General features: G+C 33.2%; 3 protein-coding genes across 3 annotated transcripts in view; 1 reads left to right on the forward strand and 2 right to left on the reverse strand.

Annotated features, from left to right (window-relative positions):
* LOC132718141 (multidrug resistance-associated protein 1-like) overlaps positions 1-1,444 on the forward strand; it is a 43,485-nt gene extending 42,041 nt beyond the window's left edge. The window contains 2 exon segments of the mRNA XM_060701767.1: positions 178-256; positions 1,028-1,444. Of these exon segments, the coding sequence (XP_060557750.1) occupies positions 178-256; positions 1,028-1,139 (191 nt within the window). The 3' untranslated portion in view covers positions 1,140-1,444.
* A 1,469-nt stretch (positions 1,445-2,913) lies between these two features.
* On the reverse strand, positions 2,914-6,718 carry LOC132718148 (uncharacterized). Its single transcript, XM_060701776.1, has 3 exons — positions 6,461-6,718; positions 4,863-4,969; positions 2,914-3,578 (listed from the first exon to the last, which is right to left on the reverse strand). The coding sequence occupies exons 1-3, from the start codon at positions 6,553-6,555 to the stop codon at positions 3,070-3,072; spliced, it is 711 nt and encodes a 236-aa protein (XP_060557759.1). The 5' UTR covers positions 6,556-6,718; the 3' UTR covers positions 2,914-3,069.
* A 5,159-nt stretch (positions 6,719-11,877) lies between these two features.
* Positions 11,878-14,906, reverse strand: LOC132718149 (uncharacterized). The gene is made up of 3 exons (XM_060701777.1): positions 14,747-14,906; positions 12,223-13,616; positions 11,878-11,979 (listed from the first exon to the last, which is right to left on the reverse strand). Exons 1-3 carry the CDS (start codon positions 14,799-14,801, stop codon positions 11,899-11,901), a joined length of 1,530 nt encoding a protein of 509 aa, XP_060557760.1. The 5' UTR covers positions 14,802-14,906; the 3' UTR covers positions 11,878-11,898.
* Positions 14,907-15,294: the final 388 nt, after the last annotated feature.

Raw genomic sequence — 15,294 nt, forward strand, 5'->3', positions numbered from 1 at the left:
CGGACAAAGCACAAAAGTGCTAAATAGTTTTAATGCTTGCGTTAATATTTCACACAAGGCGACCCATAAGCTGAGAAATTTCTCTAAACAAAGTGAACTAACTCTACGAAATAACAGTAGTATAAATTTCTATTTCTTCAAGCTGTGTCACATGTATTTCATTTTTAAATAATTCAGAAACCATCCGTAAACAATTCAGTGAGTGTACAATATTAGCAGTTGCTCATAGACTTAGTACAGTGATGGATTATGACAGGTAAACAAGTTTATGTTATACATCTATTATTTAACAAACTTAATGTACTTTACGTTATTTCGTTCAAAATCAGTTTTTCTATTTGTAAATACCGACCGTCGCTTAAAATAGTGACCAAAGCAAGATGGCGAGTAGGTCATTGAAACGCTCTCTCCGCTTGCCAAATTTGTAAATAATTATTTGAAGTATTATAAAGATACACTGTGGGATCTTCGATAGAAAAAAAACTTTATGAATCTTGAAATCAATCTATACAAAATGAATATTTTCCAAAATGTATTTAAGAGCTATTTATTTAAATGTAATACGCATGTGTAATGACAATATATATAGGATTTTCAAGTTTTTTTCTATAAATACATGATTTATTCTCATCAAGTGGGATGAAAATAAATATTTTATGAGTGGCGGTAGCCACAAGTGAAATATGGTAATTTTCATGCCACAAGATGAAAATAAATCGTGTATTTATAGAAAAAACTTGAATTTTCTGTTTATTATATACATTTTTCTCTTTTTTGACATTAAAATTTGAAAGACTTTCCCTTAAATTTTGTGTACTGGGAGAATTTAAAAGAAAGTAGTCCGGCAAGACACCAGTGAAAATACGGAAAATATGTTTCACTGCAGTGAAAAATAAATTTTTACAGTGCAAATACGGAAAATGAAAATATGCATTTTATTTCATCCATATTTCTCAATATTTTATTTATAAGTATATAATAAAAACTTATAATCGTAGTTATGTATTTATATTTGTAATATTTCAAGGATTATGGTCCTGGACAAAGGTAAACTGGCGGAGTTCGATACACCCGCATTCCTGTTAGATAACACGGAAAGCATATTCTATGGAATGGCGAAAGACGCCGGCATTGTGTGACGTCATACGTGTCGATCAGGAAATGTGTGACGTAATGTATTCCAAACAAACAAGGACGCTTGCTAGTGTCGTTATTCTCAGGCAGTTATTCATTCTATCTATTCAAGATGACACATCCAACTTTTACTTTATTATTTTAAAACGAGATACGAATATTCCACGCTGATTAAACATAGTACTCTTTTTTTTAATCTGCACGTTTGTAACGTCGCTTTTCATTGGATAATCTTGATATTTATATAAAATATTTTTAATATGTGAAACTTACAGATGAACGTTAATTTAAGAATAAAAATTGAAATGCAGGAACTATTTCTCACAATGTTTTTGTTTTGTTTAGGAAATAGATATAAATTTTGAGTGCATTGTTGTAGAATATGTAATAGAAAGAGCATCGAAACACGAGGGTATCTGATTTGTACGAGGGGACGTATCATAGTCAAACATAAAAACACGTTCCCTGTTGTCATAATATGAAACCCCGGGGAAAAAGTAACCAATGAACGAGCATCTGAATATGATATTTCTGTCGCTTTCCCTTTCTCTTCCGTCACAGTAAGTAAACCCCAGCAAAAATGAGCCAATAAATGGGCATGCTCTGGAGTGCGGGTAAGTAATACATGCACTCCAGTTAACGAACTGTGCATGTATATGTATACGATTTAACTCTGACACATTTTCAACAGAAAGGTCCCCAAACTATGATACAATGCACGGTATGAGTTCAAATGCGTAGTAATATAGATAGACCTGAGTGATTATCTCATTATAATCATATCGATTATATGGAAATGATCCGATGTTTTGAAGATGGTTTTCTACATCACTTATGGATCTCTTCAGCACATATGGAGCTCAAATGCAATTTCGAGCAGCGACTCCATCGTTTGTAGCAAAATTTCAATAAATGTTTAAATCAGGATTTGTCTGAATGGTTAGATTTCTTTAAATCTCTGTTTTTGAGTCCGTTTAGTGACATTTTCTTCATTAACATTGCATGTTTTGGGACACCAGAACCAACGACGGAAAGAATATCTCGATGAAGCCTGCATAGAAATCCAAAACAAAAATTGGTAATATAGAGGAGAGTCAAGAGGGTAGAATCACATTTCGATTTTCTTTAAAATTGATTGAATTTTATATAACTGTTTAAAAAGATGAAAACTTACCCTGCGATTGACATACATGTATTTTCACAGCCACATCTGGTGCTATGCTTCACATCTGGAGCAGCGGAAATTCACATATACTTTTTACCGATGCTCATTTTTGAGATAGATATGGGGTTCCACCCCCGTGGTAATGGGTGGGGAAAGGCGTTGAATTACTCATATCTACTTCTGATATAAGAGGTAATGTGGTACTTATTTTTTATAAGGATGAAATTCCAGTCCTGTGGTCATACAAGTTTCTTTCACTACAAGGCATGCTGTCTAATATTTATGCGTATCACGATTTATATTGGACTTTCACATTAGTATTGGACAACCTGATGTACTGTGTTAAAAGTACAGTACGTCAGAACAAAGGGATGACGTCATAATATTAATTTAATCATCATTAGGTCTTACTGGCGCCTAATTTTGGAAACAACACCCTTTTAACTCAAGATTATTATATCTCATTTGCTAAATACTTTCATATTTGTGAAACAAATAATAACACGATTATGCAATTTTTATTCGTTCATATTTGTTTATGTATCAGGGTCAATAATTCAGATTACTTATTGTTATTGTTAGAGTTGTTTCGATTAAATGTAATCAGAAAAAAAAGAAACATTGCATAAACGTAACATAGCAATACGTTTAACAGTTTAATTAGCAGAAAAACGTGTCCTTGAAAAATAACAATTGCAAATGATTTGCGTTCTTATATAAGTTTTGATCAAAGACGGTATTTTGTCACTGTGGTGTTAACATTCAATCAATTAACCGCTTGTCTTTATGAAAACCACCATGAAGTCCGCGATGCCAAACATTCTTCTCTGAAAGAAGTCGACCGAATTATATTTTGAATACATAAACGTTGGGTAGGATGGCTGGCTGTCAAACAAACATATGGGAGAGGGAACAGCAGAATTAATAACTATTAGGTGACCACGGTCATTTGGACATCCGCCATAATTTCTGTTGATGTAAAAACGACGATCATGTATCTTGTCGTTGTAATGACCTGTAATAGAGAAAAAGTTGAAGACACTTTTTGACGTCAGGTCTGCCCAGCTCGAATCAATCACACGTTTCCTATCAAACCAGTTGTGTATGTCGCTGTCAACCCCGTTGAAGATCACGTACGCTACCTCTTTGTCAGTATCATAGAACGCAAATTTAACCATCTTGATACCAAGGTTTGTCCAGTTGTCTAAGATGTTATCCCGATAATGTAAACCATGAGAACGTTTCATGGAAACTGGTTTGTCTGTGTTTGAATTCTTTCCTGAAAATGACGAAACATAAAATAACACTCTACATATACTGTTCAATTTTAACATGATGTAAATGAAATGTTGGTAAATAAGGACATTTTAAGTAAATATACATACAAAAATTGAAATAGCTTTAATAAATAACAATATTGGAAAAGCTTACAATTACAGCGGTATGTCTAATGCTTTTTTATTCGTTATACATTTTGACTTTTCAATTTACAATGTTAATAAAAAAACAAAACTGAATCCATAAGTGCATATTTGCGAAACTGAATGTGTTTAAGAAAAGAAAAGAAAAATTGCTCAAAAATGTAATCAATCATTATTAAATTCCTAGCATTAAAGACAATTTACATTTTTAAATTGTGGTTATGTTTTGTTTCAGTTTTATTAACTTCAGTACTTTTATTTTAAGTATTCAACATCTTTAATTAAAGCAGCTTATGATAATTTTAACATGGGTATGACACGGAAGAAACGTAGATACAAACGTATTTATTTAGACCAGGAAGATATCTGGAAAGAGATGTTCAGGTTGATATGACATTGTTTAGGAGGAAGATTTGTTTAGTCAGATATGACAATGTTTTGGTAGACCAAGAAGACTGAAAAGGTTTTAAATATTCGTATTGTTGAAGGGGAGTAGTATTTCTTTTGTTGTTTTTTTTTTTTAAATGTTTTAGATGTTTTATGTCAAGCTATTTTATTTGACTTTCTTATCGTCATGTCTACTTGTTTGCCTCGCTAACACTCTTCCAAAAGGAAGATCCCTCAAGAGTAATGAAAACAATTTGAGCCGCGTCACGTCAAAACCATAACAATGGGTTTGCGACCGGCATGAATCCAGACCAGCCTGCGCATCCGCGCAGTCTAATCAGGATACATGCTGTTCACTATCAGTTTCTATACTTGTTATAGGGTTTGTAAGCGAACAGGATGGATCCTGATCAGACTGCGCGAATGCGCAGGCTGGTCTGGATTCATGCTGGTCGCAAACCCATTATGTTGGTTTTGTCGTGACACGGCTCAATTTTTATTGAGTGCTATCATGCGAGACATTGGTAAATTTACCGGCTTAAGCAGTAAAGGATATTCAACACAATACAATGTATTGCAATCAATGACTCCGATTGACTAGAACAATATTATAAAACTGAAATGAAGTAAAGAACAACTGATAATAGCTGCCACACCACATTTGAAAAATAAATTTGTGAAGAAAAGTAAACGATTCAAATAATAAATAAAATGTGGATTGTTAAGATAATCATTGCTATTATGGATAAAAGTACCGTCAATCCAAGCATGGTAAACACTATGGCCATTGCCAGATGTCCCTCTAAATACCATCCTCCAACCATCTTGCTCCAAATCCTCCGTCTTCAGTACACTCATACCACTGTTATGTAAAAAATATAATCTTATAGTTTATCACATAAGTCAATATCGGACATGTTTGACCGATAAAACACTTCATGAAAAAGAAAAGAAAATTAAAATCATGGTTGCTTGTTGCCAAAGTGATATAATAATTGCTATGTCTCTGTATTTTTCGCGTTTAATACATTAAACGGACAATTAAACGGTGAATTATTTGCCGTTTTCCGGTGTTCTCTAAATTCATTCCATTATGTTATGAAATGGTTTACATTTGATGTTATTTTGATAAGTATTTTATGTACATTTTTCGAAACTTTCTTTTTATATCATTATTTTGAAATCAAATTCATTAAAACCCTTTTTATCACAGTTTACATATCTGTGCAAACAGGAAATTAAACAGCTTTTAGCTGTAGGATAGTGACAAACAGATTCGACAAGAAAATATTTTTTTTTAACCTTTATAGATAGAATCAAATAAAAAATAAAATAGATACATTAATTAAAGCATTTCTTTATTTTCTTTCACATTCACATAATAATGACAGAGACAGTGATGGTTTATTATATGATTTAATATAAAACTCTATTTTTAATGTTACAGTTTTAAAAGATGTTATTAAATTTAATGAATTTTGAAGCTATGGCATTCACATGAATTGAATATTGATACATCAAGTTGCTTATCTGTCTTTTATGACTTTTATGTAAACGACATAGTATTGTCAAATATTTTACCGAGACAATTTTGATCTGGGAAAGATACTTTTCATTACAAATAATTAATTTTATTACCCATCCAGATTTTTTCCGCCTTTTTGATTGGATATTGATCACCCGAAAGAAATTGATATAACCGAGCCAGACGGGTAATATACACACTAAATTTCCCCGTTTGGTACCCAACGTTGTAAACAACATGCGCCGAGGTGATGCGCGTACGGTTCGATTTTACGCGGTGTAAATTCCGATTTAAAAGCACTTTTTAACTGTCAAATGATCAATATTTACCAAAGTAGAGTAATGATACATATTACCATCAGTATCAAAAACAAATATGACCTTGTGAAAGCTTGATATTAATTACAAAAAAGTGCGTTCAATAGACTACTCCTTTTCTCTTGTTTACTTTCGTAAGGTACAGGAAAAATACGTCATGTATTTATGTGACGTCATGTTGTGACGAAGAGGTATCCTAAAGGGAATCTTATTTCGACGTTTCATTTGAAACAGCAATGATTTTTTAAAAAATCGTCTAAACTCGGCAGGGGAAGGGTAATAAAATTATTATTTTGGTTTTGGAGTGATATATGTGGATATATTACCTGCCAAGATAAAATATCACCCTCGCCTAACGGCTCGGGTGATATAAAATCTTAACAGGTAATATATCCACATATATCACTCCAAAACCAAAATAACATATAATATTATGTCCATTATTATGAAATAAGCAATAGTGCGAGCAAACAAACGAATTACTTGGAATTGTTTAGAAAAAAATCTTTACCTGGCAGCTGATTTCTCCAATGGATGTGATTGAACAAATTCAATACTACTCGATACCAAGGCGAGGAAAATCGTCAGTGTCCATAAAGAAACCATTTTGAAATTTAAAATAAGTGTATATTTCCTTTACAAATGTCGGTTTAACACGTGTTGTATTGGACTGCTTATATGCTCAAACACTAGAAACGCATCTATTATATGTGTACCAATCTAAAGTAATAGTTTGAAACGTAATAACCCGATGAAAAAAGTTACGCCTATTTTGTCCTGTTATTATCATCTTATTCATAGTATTATATAATGACTAGCTTAAATAACAAAAGCCTATTCATCTGTCTATTTATCATAAAGAAAAACTTAATTGGCAATGCAATGACTTAGCGTAGTAAAAGAATGACTTTTGCAACAATTCTATTTATATCCTAAATACATTATTTAAAAATACTCGGTTTGTTTTTCATGCAAAACACAATTCTTAAGGAAAAATGATTCATTCTCGGAAATACAACAAGTGTCATATTAGCAAAATAGCAGAATGTAATTATGCAATATGTTAAAAGAAGAGGTACCAATTATTTGAGTCAATGGCAACATTTCCTTAATATATATTGATATTGATATATTGATAATTATGCAAGTGAAATGTTTTTCCTAGTTTTTGTAAAAATGCATGCAAAGCTTGCATTTGCCATGACAAATTTGACTTTGCCCTGTTAAAATAGTATTTTACCTTGGAAAACTTCCTTTGCCAAGGCAACTATACTGACTTAATGAACGCCCAGAACGGCAAATTTGACAATATGCAAGTGATGTTTGTGTCATTAGAACTCGACAACGACTTTTATGTCGAAACAGAAGCGTTACGTTTTTGTTGTTGTTGTCGTTTTTGTTTTTTTCGTTTCCTTTTCATACAACTGAAAACAGCCTGCCAAAATAAAGTTTATGTTTCTTTCTTCCAATAAGGAAGACAAATTTGTCATCCCCTTTATTATAAATACAATAGTCATGTTTTTGGCTTTTGATATTATTGTGTTTCGTTTGTTATCGGAAGGATTGACTGATACATTTAAAGCAATTCTTTGTTTGCTACTACATGACGTGTACAAAACCAGTGTATTTCAAAATATTACTGATTTATCTGATCTCGGGATTTTCTCTGTAGCAACAAACTTACGCTTAATCACTTTTAAAGAGTTGTGCTGCTTCAATGGCACTTAATGTATAATCTAGACATTTCAATCGACCTACCTAAGTTCAATATTTATTCTAGGGGAAATCTTGTTTTCATTATTTAAGGTATGGCCATCGTTATGCATTATCTTTCCTTTGAAGAATTATTCAAATCGGCTAGAATTACGTACACTACATTGAAAATAAGGGCCTTTGTTCAAACCCTAGAAGGCTCAACTTGTTTCTTTCATTTTCTATACATTATTTATGTACATGTATCTCTCATAAACCATTTGAAAGAAAAAAGTGTTATCTTATAATTATATAACTGATATAGGAAATAAATCATTAGTCTCATTTACAATGTTGAAGCTTTACTGGTGGAGGAAGACCACTGGTGCCCGTCCTTGCATTATTTCAGTTACGAATTGGCACCTGAGTAGAGAAACCGACAATCCGTAAGGTAGCTGGATAGCTTTCTTTACAGAGAATGTTATGTTGTATAATTTTCATAACTTGTACACACACACACACACACACACACACACACACACACACACACACACACCCACGCACGCACGCTTACACAGACACACACACAAGTACATTGTTATAACAAAGTAATTGAAATAGCGTGTATACGTCATGTGATGTACAATTAAGAGAGAGAAAACAAAATACAGAGCAGCTTTTTTTAAATGAGAAAACAAAGTTCTATTTCTGGGGGTTAATGTGCTTTAAGCTGAGCATTCCTGTCCGATGCGTTCGGTGCTTTCAGCGCTTTGATCCAGTTTGCAGTGTGTATGATATTTTTGAATTGCTACGACTTCTACATCGTATTTCATGACAAGATTCTACACGTCTCATTACCTGCATATTGACCTGTTTAATTGCTCTTAATATATAACTCTAATTTAAGTGCGTGTGTTTTTGATACAACAGAGGCACTTAAAACTTTATGAGCCGCGTCACGACAAAACCAACATAATGGGTTTGCGACCAGCATGGATCCAGACCAGCCTGCGCATCCGCGCAGTCTGATCAGGATCCATGCTGTTCGCTTACAAATCCTAATACAAGTAGAAAAACTGATAGCGAACAACATTGATCCTGATCAGACTGCGCGGATGCGTAGGCTGGTCTGGATCCATGCTGGTCGCCAACGCATTACGTTGGTTTTGTCGTGACCTGGCTCATATCTGGTTTTCCAGAAAATTCTACATATTAAATATTAAGGGGATTAATGACGCTAAGAATTTCAGGTACCCTAAAAACAAAGATATCGATACAAATATCAAGTGAAAATCTTTCTTCGATTTACCAAAATGTTACGTGGGTTGAAGGTGTTAAAATTAAATTGCATAGCTTATTTGTTGACCATTGAAGTGATCATGTGCATAGGACTTTCCAAAACAGTTATAAATCAGAGCGGGCGCTGTGGTGCAGTGGTAACACTGACTGTCTACGAAACAAGGGGTCGCAAGTTCGATCCCCCGCTACTACTCGAAAAAATACTATACAAACATACATAACATGACAGAAGGAATAAGAACAATGAACATATCATATACTGAAAAACACATACTTGGACAGTCTTGACAGAAATACACATACATGAACAGTAGAAATACACATACATGAACAGTCTTAATAGTAATATACATACATGGACAGTCTAAACAGAAATACACATACATTGACATACATGAACAACCTTAACAGAAACACACAAACATGGACAGTCTTAACAGTAATACACATACATGGGCAGTATTAACAGAAATACACATACATGGACAGTCTAAACAGAAATACACATATATGGACAGTCTTGACAGAAATACATATACATGGCGTTCTTAAATACATGGACAGTCTTAACAGTAATACACATACATGAACAGTAGAAATACACATACATGAACAGTCTTAATAGTAATATACATACATGGACAGTCTAAACAGAAATACACATACATTTACATACATGAACAGCCTTAACAGAAATACACAAACATGGACAGTCTTAACAGAAATACAAATATATGGACAGTCTAAACAGAAATACATAAACATGGACAGTCTAAACAGAAATACACATATATGGACAGTCTTGACAGAAATACACATGCATGAACAGTCTTGACAGAAATACACATACATGGACAGTCTAAACAGAAATACACATACATGAACAGTCTTGACAGAAATACACATACATGAACAGTCTTGACAGAAATACACATACATGAACAGTCTTGACAGAAATACACATACATGGACAGTCTAAACAGAAATACACATACATGGACAGTCTTGACAGAAATACACATACATGAACAGTCTTGACAGAAATACACAAACATGGACAGTCTTAACAGAAATACACATACATGGACAGTCTTGACAGAAATACACATACATGGACAGTCTTGACAGAAATACACATACATGAACAGTCTTGACAGAAATACACATACATGAACAGTCTTGACAGAAATACACTTGCATGAACAGTCTTGACAGAAATACACATACATGGACAGTCTTGACATAAATACACATACATGAACAGTCTTGACATAAAAACACATACATGAACAGTCTTGACAGAAATACACATACATGGACAGTCTTGACAGAAATACACATACATGGACAGTCTTGACAGAAATACACATACATGAACAGTCTTGACAGAAATACACATACATGGACAGTCTTGACAGAAATACACATACATGGACAGTCTTGACAGAAATACACATACATGGACAGTCTTGACAGAAATACACATACATGAACAGTCTTGACAGAAATACACATACATGAACAGTCTTGACAGAAATACACATACATGAACAGTCTTGACAGAAATACACATACATGAACAGTAGAAATACACATACATGAACAGTCTTAACAGTAATACAAATACATGGATAGTCTTAACAGAAATACACATACATGGACAGTCTTAACAGAAATACATATACATGGCGTTCTTAACAGAAATACAGATACATGGACAGTCTTAACAGAAATACACATACATGGACAGTATTGACAGAAATACACATACATGAACATACTTAACAGAAATAAACATACATGAACAGACTAAACAAAAATACACATACATGGACAGTCTTGTGAAGGACAGACTACGGAAATGGACATGAAGGAAACGGGACTGGGCTTAAAAGTTTCCTTAATTAAATGACATACAAAACCATACGCAGACGTATGCGCAAGCAAATGGACATACAAAGTACACAAAACGGAAAAAGCACCGAAAAGCAAAACAAAACGGTAACACTAAACGGTTAAAGAAAAACACATAAAAACACTTTATACAAATATTTATAACATTTAATAAACATTTCACTTTCCCTATCCGATTATGTGGTTCCCAAACTTAAAAGCGCTGCGCATTTTGCACACGGCAAAGCTGGGGCCACATAATCGGATAGCTTCGTTCATAGCCGTCTGGTCCATTGAATTTATCGAAAGATTTTGTCGTTGAAAAAAAACGGCGATAATATTGATGTTTATTTCGGCTGTTGCGTTGTTTATATTACCGTTGAAGTTTAAAATTGACCATCATCGTGAAGAATTATATCTTCTGTGTCGATGGACCAAAGGATTATGTGAAAATATTGGAAATGGATTAAAATACATGGAGATTATGACGGTAGGGGTGCGGATTTTTTCCGGCGAAACATTTTTATCTTGTGTATTATTATAGTTGTTGAAAATATGATTTTTTTTTCAAAACGGCATATATTAAGATTTTTTGATATATATGATCAGTACATGTCCTGGGATTGACAAATATGCATTTTATTTGGATTTTAAAGGCGTTTTGAGCTCCAAACCCCGAGCGTCTGTGTTCATTTCTACAGTCATTCGCACTGTACCTCTGCTCTATAATGTACAGAAGTTTTAGTTCCTTGCGAAAGTGAATGCAACTAGTACTGGTAAACTGCTTTACAGCCTGCCCAGGAACGATGCGGTGGTTGAACTGTGCTCTGGTAAATTCAATGTGGCTAACTGCCGTGATCCGGAGTGAAAACTACCAACATCACTGCCACAACCACCATTTTTTGCTTGAGGGCGTATGTGGGGGAGGGGTGTATCTATTATTTACATTCAAAAACTATATAGATCAAGCTATACATATAAAGCTATTTTGGTAAGATTTTGTCTGATTTAAATACAATCAATGGCTGAATAAAAATAACAAAGTTGAAACCATTTTTCTAATCTTTATTTAAAGAATGTTGAAAATGAAAAGAATTTATATCCAAAGTCTTTCTTCTGGTCACAGTGCTCGGATGATGCTGGTATCTGAAATAAATAAATAAATAATAAATAAATAATGAAATAAATAATGAAATGAAATGAATGAATGAATGAATGAATGAATGAATGAATGAATGAATGAATGAAATGAAAAATGAATGAATGCATGAAATAATTGATGAAATGAAATGAAATGAATGAATGAATGACACTTTTTGTTCATGTATCAAATCAGCTACTGGAAAAAATGTTCAAAAGACATCAATCATAAGTGCGATAAGTACTTACGTTGTGTACGTCGAAGTGTAGATCACTCTTTTTGTATACATCCAAGATACCAAACAGGTCGTCATCATCGTCAACCATATCTTTGTATGTAATATATGTATCATCAATGTCTTTCCTAGCTTCTGTAACATCCACTTCATGTTGTTCTTGGAGAGCTATCGCTTCGATGTCTACAATATCGTCATCTGATTCTATAATTTCTACGATTTCATCATCTGATTCTATATTTAAAATACAATCTAGTGTGTCACTTTCTGACGTTTCATCAACTGCACCTTTTTCTTTACTCATTGAATCATCTGACTCTTTATCTAGAAAGTCACTAAACGTATCCGGGCCGATATCATCTAAAGTATCGCTGTCATTATCGGCTGCTCTATCTATAAATGTATCACATGAAATTGGACCTCTTTGATCTTTGTCAAGCACATCTCCAAACAAATTGCTGTTTTCTTCTGTGTTACCTTTATCTATAACTACAATTGCACTCGTCGATTCGCTTTCTGGTACATCCTCTAGTCGTTTGTCGTTTGTTCTCATCTCTTTAGTTGCTGATACAAATTCATCAAACATTTGTGTACCTCGTTTTGAGATTACAAAAATTTCATCCAGATATATATGCATATCGTCTTCAAGTGGAAAACCAGTTACATTCGATGGTCGAATCGGATTTGGTTTATAGACACCTGCTTCTTTTTCAAATGTAATCTGTAACATTTCCTCTTGATAAGCTTTACCTATGGCTTCAAATGAAGTTGTCCCCTCTGCATTAAAACGTGTTTCATTTAGCTTGTACAAATGTATGTTCATATTTGGCCCAACCTGGATTTGATTATCAAAACCTGATGTACACATTCCGGCAATTTCTTTATCATTCATAGGTTTTCCTTGTACGTCATTCTTAATGTCAGATGTTAAAACTGTCGCAATTATTGATTGAATACTTTCGTCAGCGGCTCCAATGTCTCTTTCGATATCTACTGATTTGCTTTTTTTCAAAGGTTTAGTGTCTGGTATTGTATCAATGCCAATCTTGTTTGCCTTTGGTGCCTGAGCCAAAAGATTGTCGAATAGCTTAGCCATCAGTCTATTAATCTCTTTCATACTTGGAATGTCTCTCATAAACTTTTCCCCACTTTCATCTACAATCTTCTCAATATCTTCACTTTCACTTGCTTTTAGGTCTTTACCTTTGTTTCTCCTCTGCTGACGAGCGTCTGTGAACTTTCTGGTGGCATATTTCACTGAAGTTTTCAACTCCTTACCATTCTTCATACCAAACTTCTCTATAAATATTCCACATCCGTTCCCTATACCAATGTGTAATACTGCTTTGTCGAACGTGGCACTGATTGGAATGATGACGTCATCATTGTTTGGACTAATGAGGATATCTGTAACAATTTGTAAAATAAAGTCAAATATAGATTGGCGTATATTTATCGATTTAACACGAATTATAGATGTTTCCGGTGTTGCCCTAAACAGAGAAGTACTTCTTAAAGTTATATGCAGTTAAATATAGAGGACTGATATGGGAATTGATTCTTTCAGATAAAGCATAGAATTGTATGAAAATTGAAGGTGGACTGTAAAAAGAGAAACAATGTATTAGTGATTTCAATATATATCATGAAATGAACGCGGGCTGTATATGTTTTGATATATACAAAGAAATGAACACCGAATGTATAAATTATGCCACAATTATTATCAATATCCAATAATGAACGCCAGCATTGTTTCTAAATATACCTATTGGATATGGACGCGGATTGTATCAGAGGGCCCATGATATATACCCACGAATGAATGCGGACCGAATAAGAGTGCATAGCCGTAAATCAAGCGTGCGTACTTGAATATGAAAACATTTTTTAAGATATTTTTTTGTACATGGAAGAAAATAAAAATGTACTTTCTGAAATGGCACATACCATTTAAATTTGGGTTTGCTAAAAATTAAAAAAACCCCTTACTTTAAAATAGCAGCAAAATATTTGGGTTTTGTGGGGCCCTTTTTAAATTCTAGTTAACGTACAATTTAAGAATTAATTGAAAAAAAAAGTTCATGAAAATTTATGTGACAAATCATTCCCAAGAATCAATCGAACATTCGATTTTGAAACAACATAATTTTAGCTGTTTTCATAGATCTTTATATCAATTTTATATTTAAAGATTATTTATTAGATTAGGTACTGTGTCGCAATTATACTCTTAAAAATTTTAGTGCTAATTTCATAAAAATCTCTCCTCAAAGATTTCGGTTAGATTTAAATTATATTATTATATGGGCAATTTTCAAATTTTGTGTATGGACTATCGCAATAGAAATCCCTTCAAGCACTTTTCCATATTAGTAGAACTTTAAATGATTATTATCCCCCCCCCCCCCCCCCCCCCCAAAAAAAAAAAAAAAATAAAATAAAAAAAATTAAAAACGAAGAAGTAAAAATCTCATAGAGTTTCTCTTTTTTGATAATCATAATAAAGATAATTCAAATAATAATAGAAAATCTACCTTTAAATGTGCTATTCGCTACAGGTCGGTTGTCATATGCCGAGATTTCTTCCATTTTGTAGGTATTTGGTCTCTTATTAACTTTAAATAGCTAATTTATTCGTCTGCACTGTAAGTGTGCGACATTTCAGTTGCTGTAACTACGTTCTGTTGGTTACGTCACAATCAAGTAATGCGCCGTCCAATCATATTGCAGCATTATTGGACGTCATGACGTCTTTCCGCAACAGACGTTATTTCGCCAAGCGGTGAATCAGTAAACATTACATTTTCACATGTACTTTGACACAGAATACTTAAATTAGATTTACACTTGTAAAGTATTGGTGTCAGTTTGGGAAAAGATGACTCTACTTTGGAAAAAAATAATTTAGTCAAACATTTAACCTTTCATTTAGCGTAAATCTATATCGAAGCATGGGAACAAGAACATGTTGTTTTTCATTTTCTATTAATTTAAACAATATCGGATCGTCACATACAAATAAATAAATAAATAAAATAAATAAATAAATAAATAAATAAATAAATAAATAAATAAATAAATA

This window comes from Ruditapes philippinarum, unplaced genomic scaffold, assembly GCF_026571515.1.
Source record: "Ruditapes philippinarum isolate M1 unplaced genomic scaffold, ASM2657151v2 ctg4286_1_1_1_1, whole genome shotgun sequence".
Lineage (NCBI taxonomy): Eukaryota > Metazoa > Mollusca > Bivalvia > Venerida > Veneridae > Ruditapes > Ruditapes philippinarum.

Coding starts and splice junctions, on each gene's coding strand:
- LOC132718149 (XM_060701777.1), bottom strand. CDS start 14,801: ATGGAAGAAATCTCGGCATATGACAACCGACCTGTAGCGAATAGCACA. Junction 13,617..14,746: donor AGCGAATAGCACATTTAAAG/GTAGATTTTCTA, acceptor AAATTGTTACAG/ATATCCTCATTAGTCCAAAC. Junction 11,980..12,222: donor TACACTTCGACGTACACAAC/GTAAGTACTTAT, acceptor TATTTATTTCAG/ATACCAGCATCATCCGAGCA.
- LOC132718148 (XM_060701776.1), bottom strand. CDS start 6,555: ATGGTTTCTTTATGGACACTGACGATTTTCCTCGCCTTGGTATCGAGT. Junction 4,970..6,460: donor TTGGAGAAATCAGCTGCCAG/GTAAAGATTTTT, acceptor TTTACATAACAG/TGGTATGAGTGTACTGAAGA. Junction 3,579..4,862: donor TTACCATGCTTGGATTGACG/GTACTTTTATCC, acceptor CGTCATTTTCAG/GAAAGAATTCAAACACAGAC.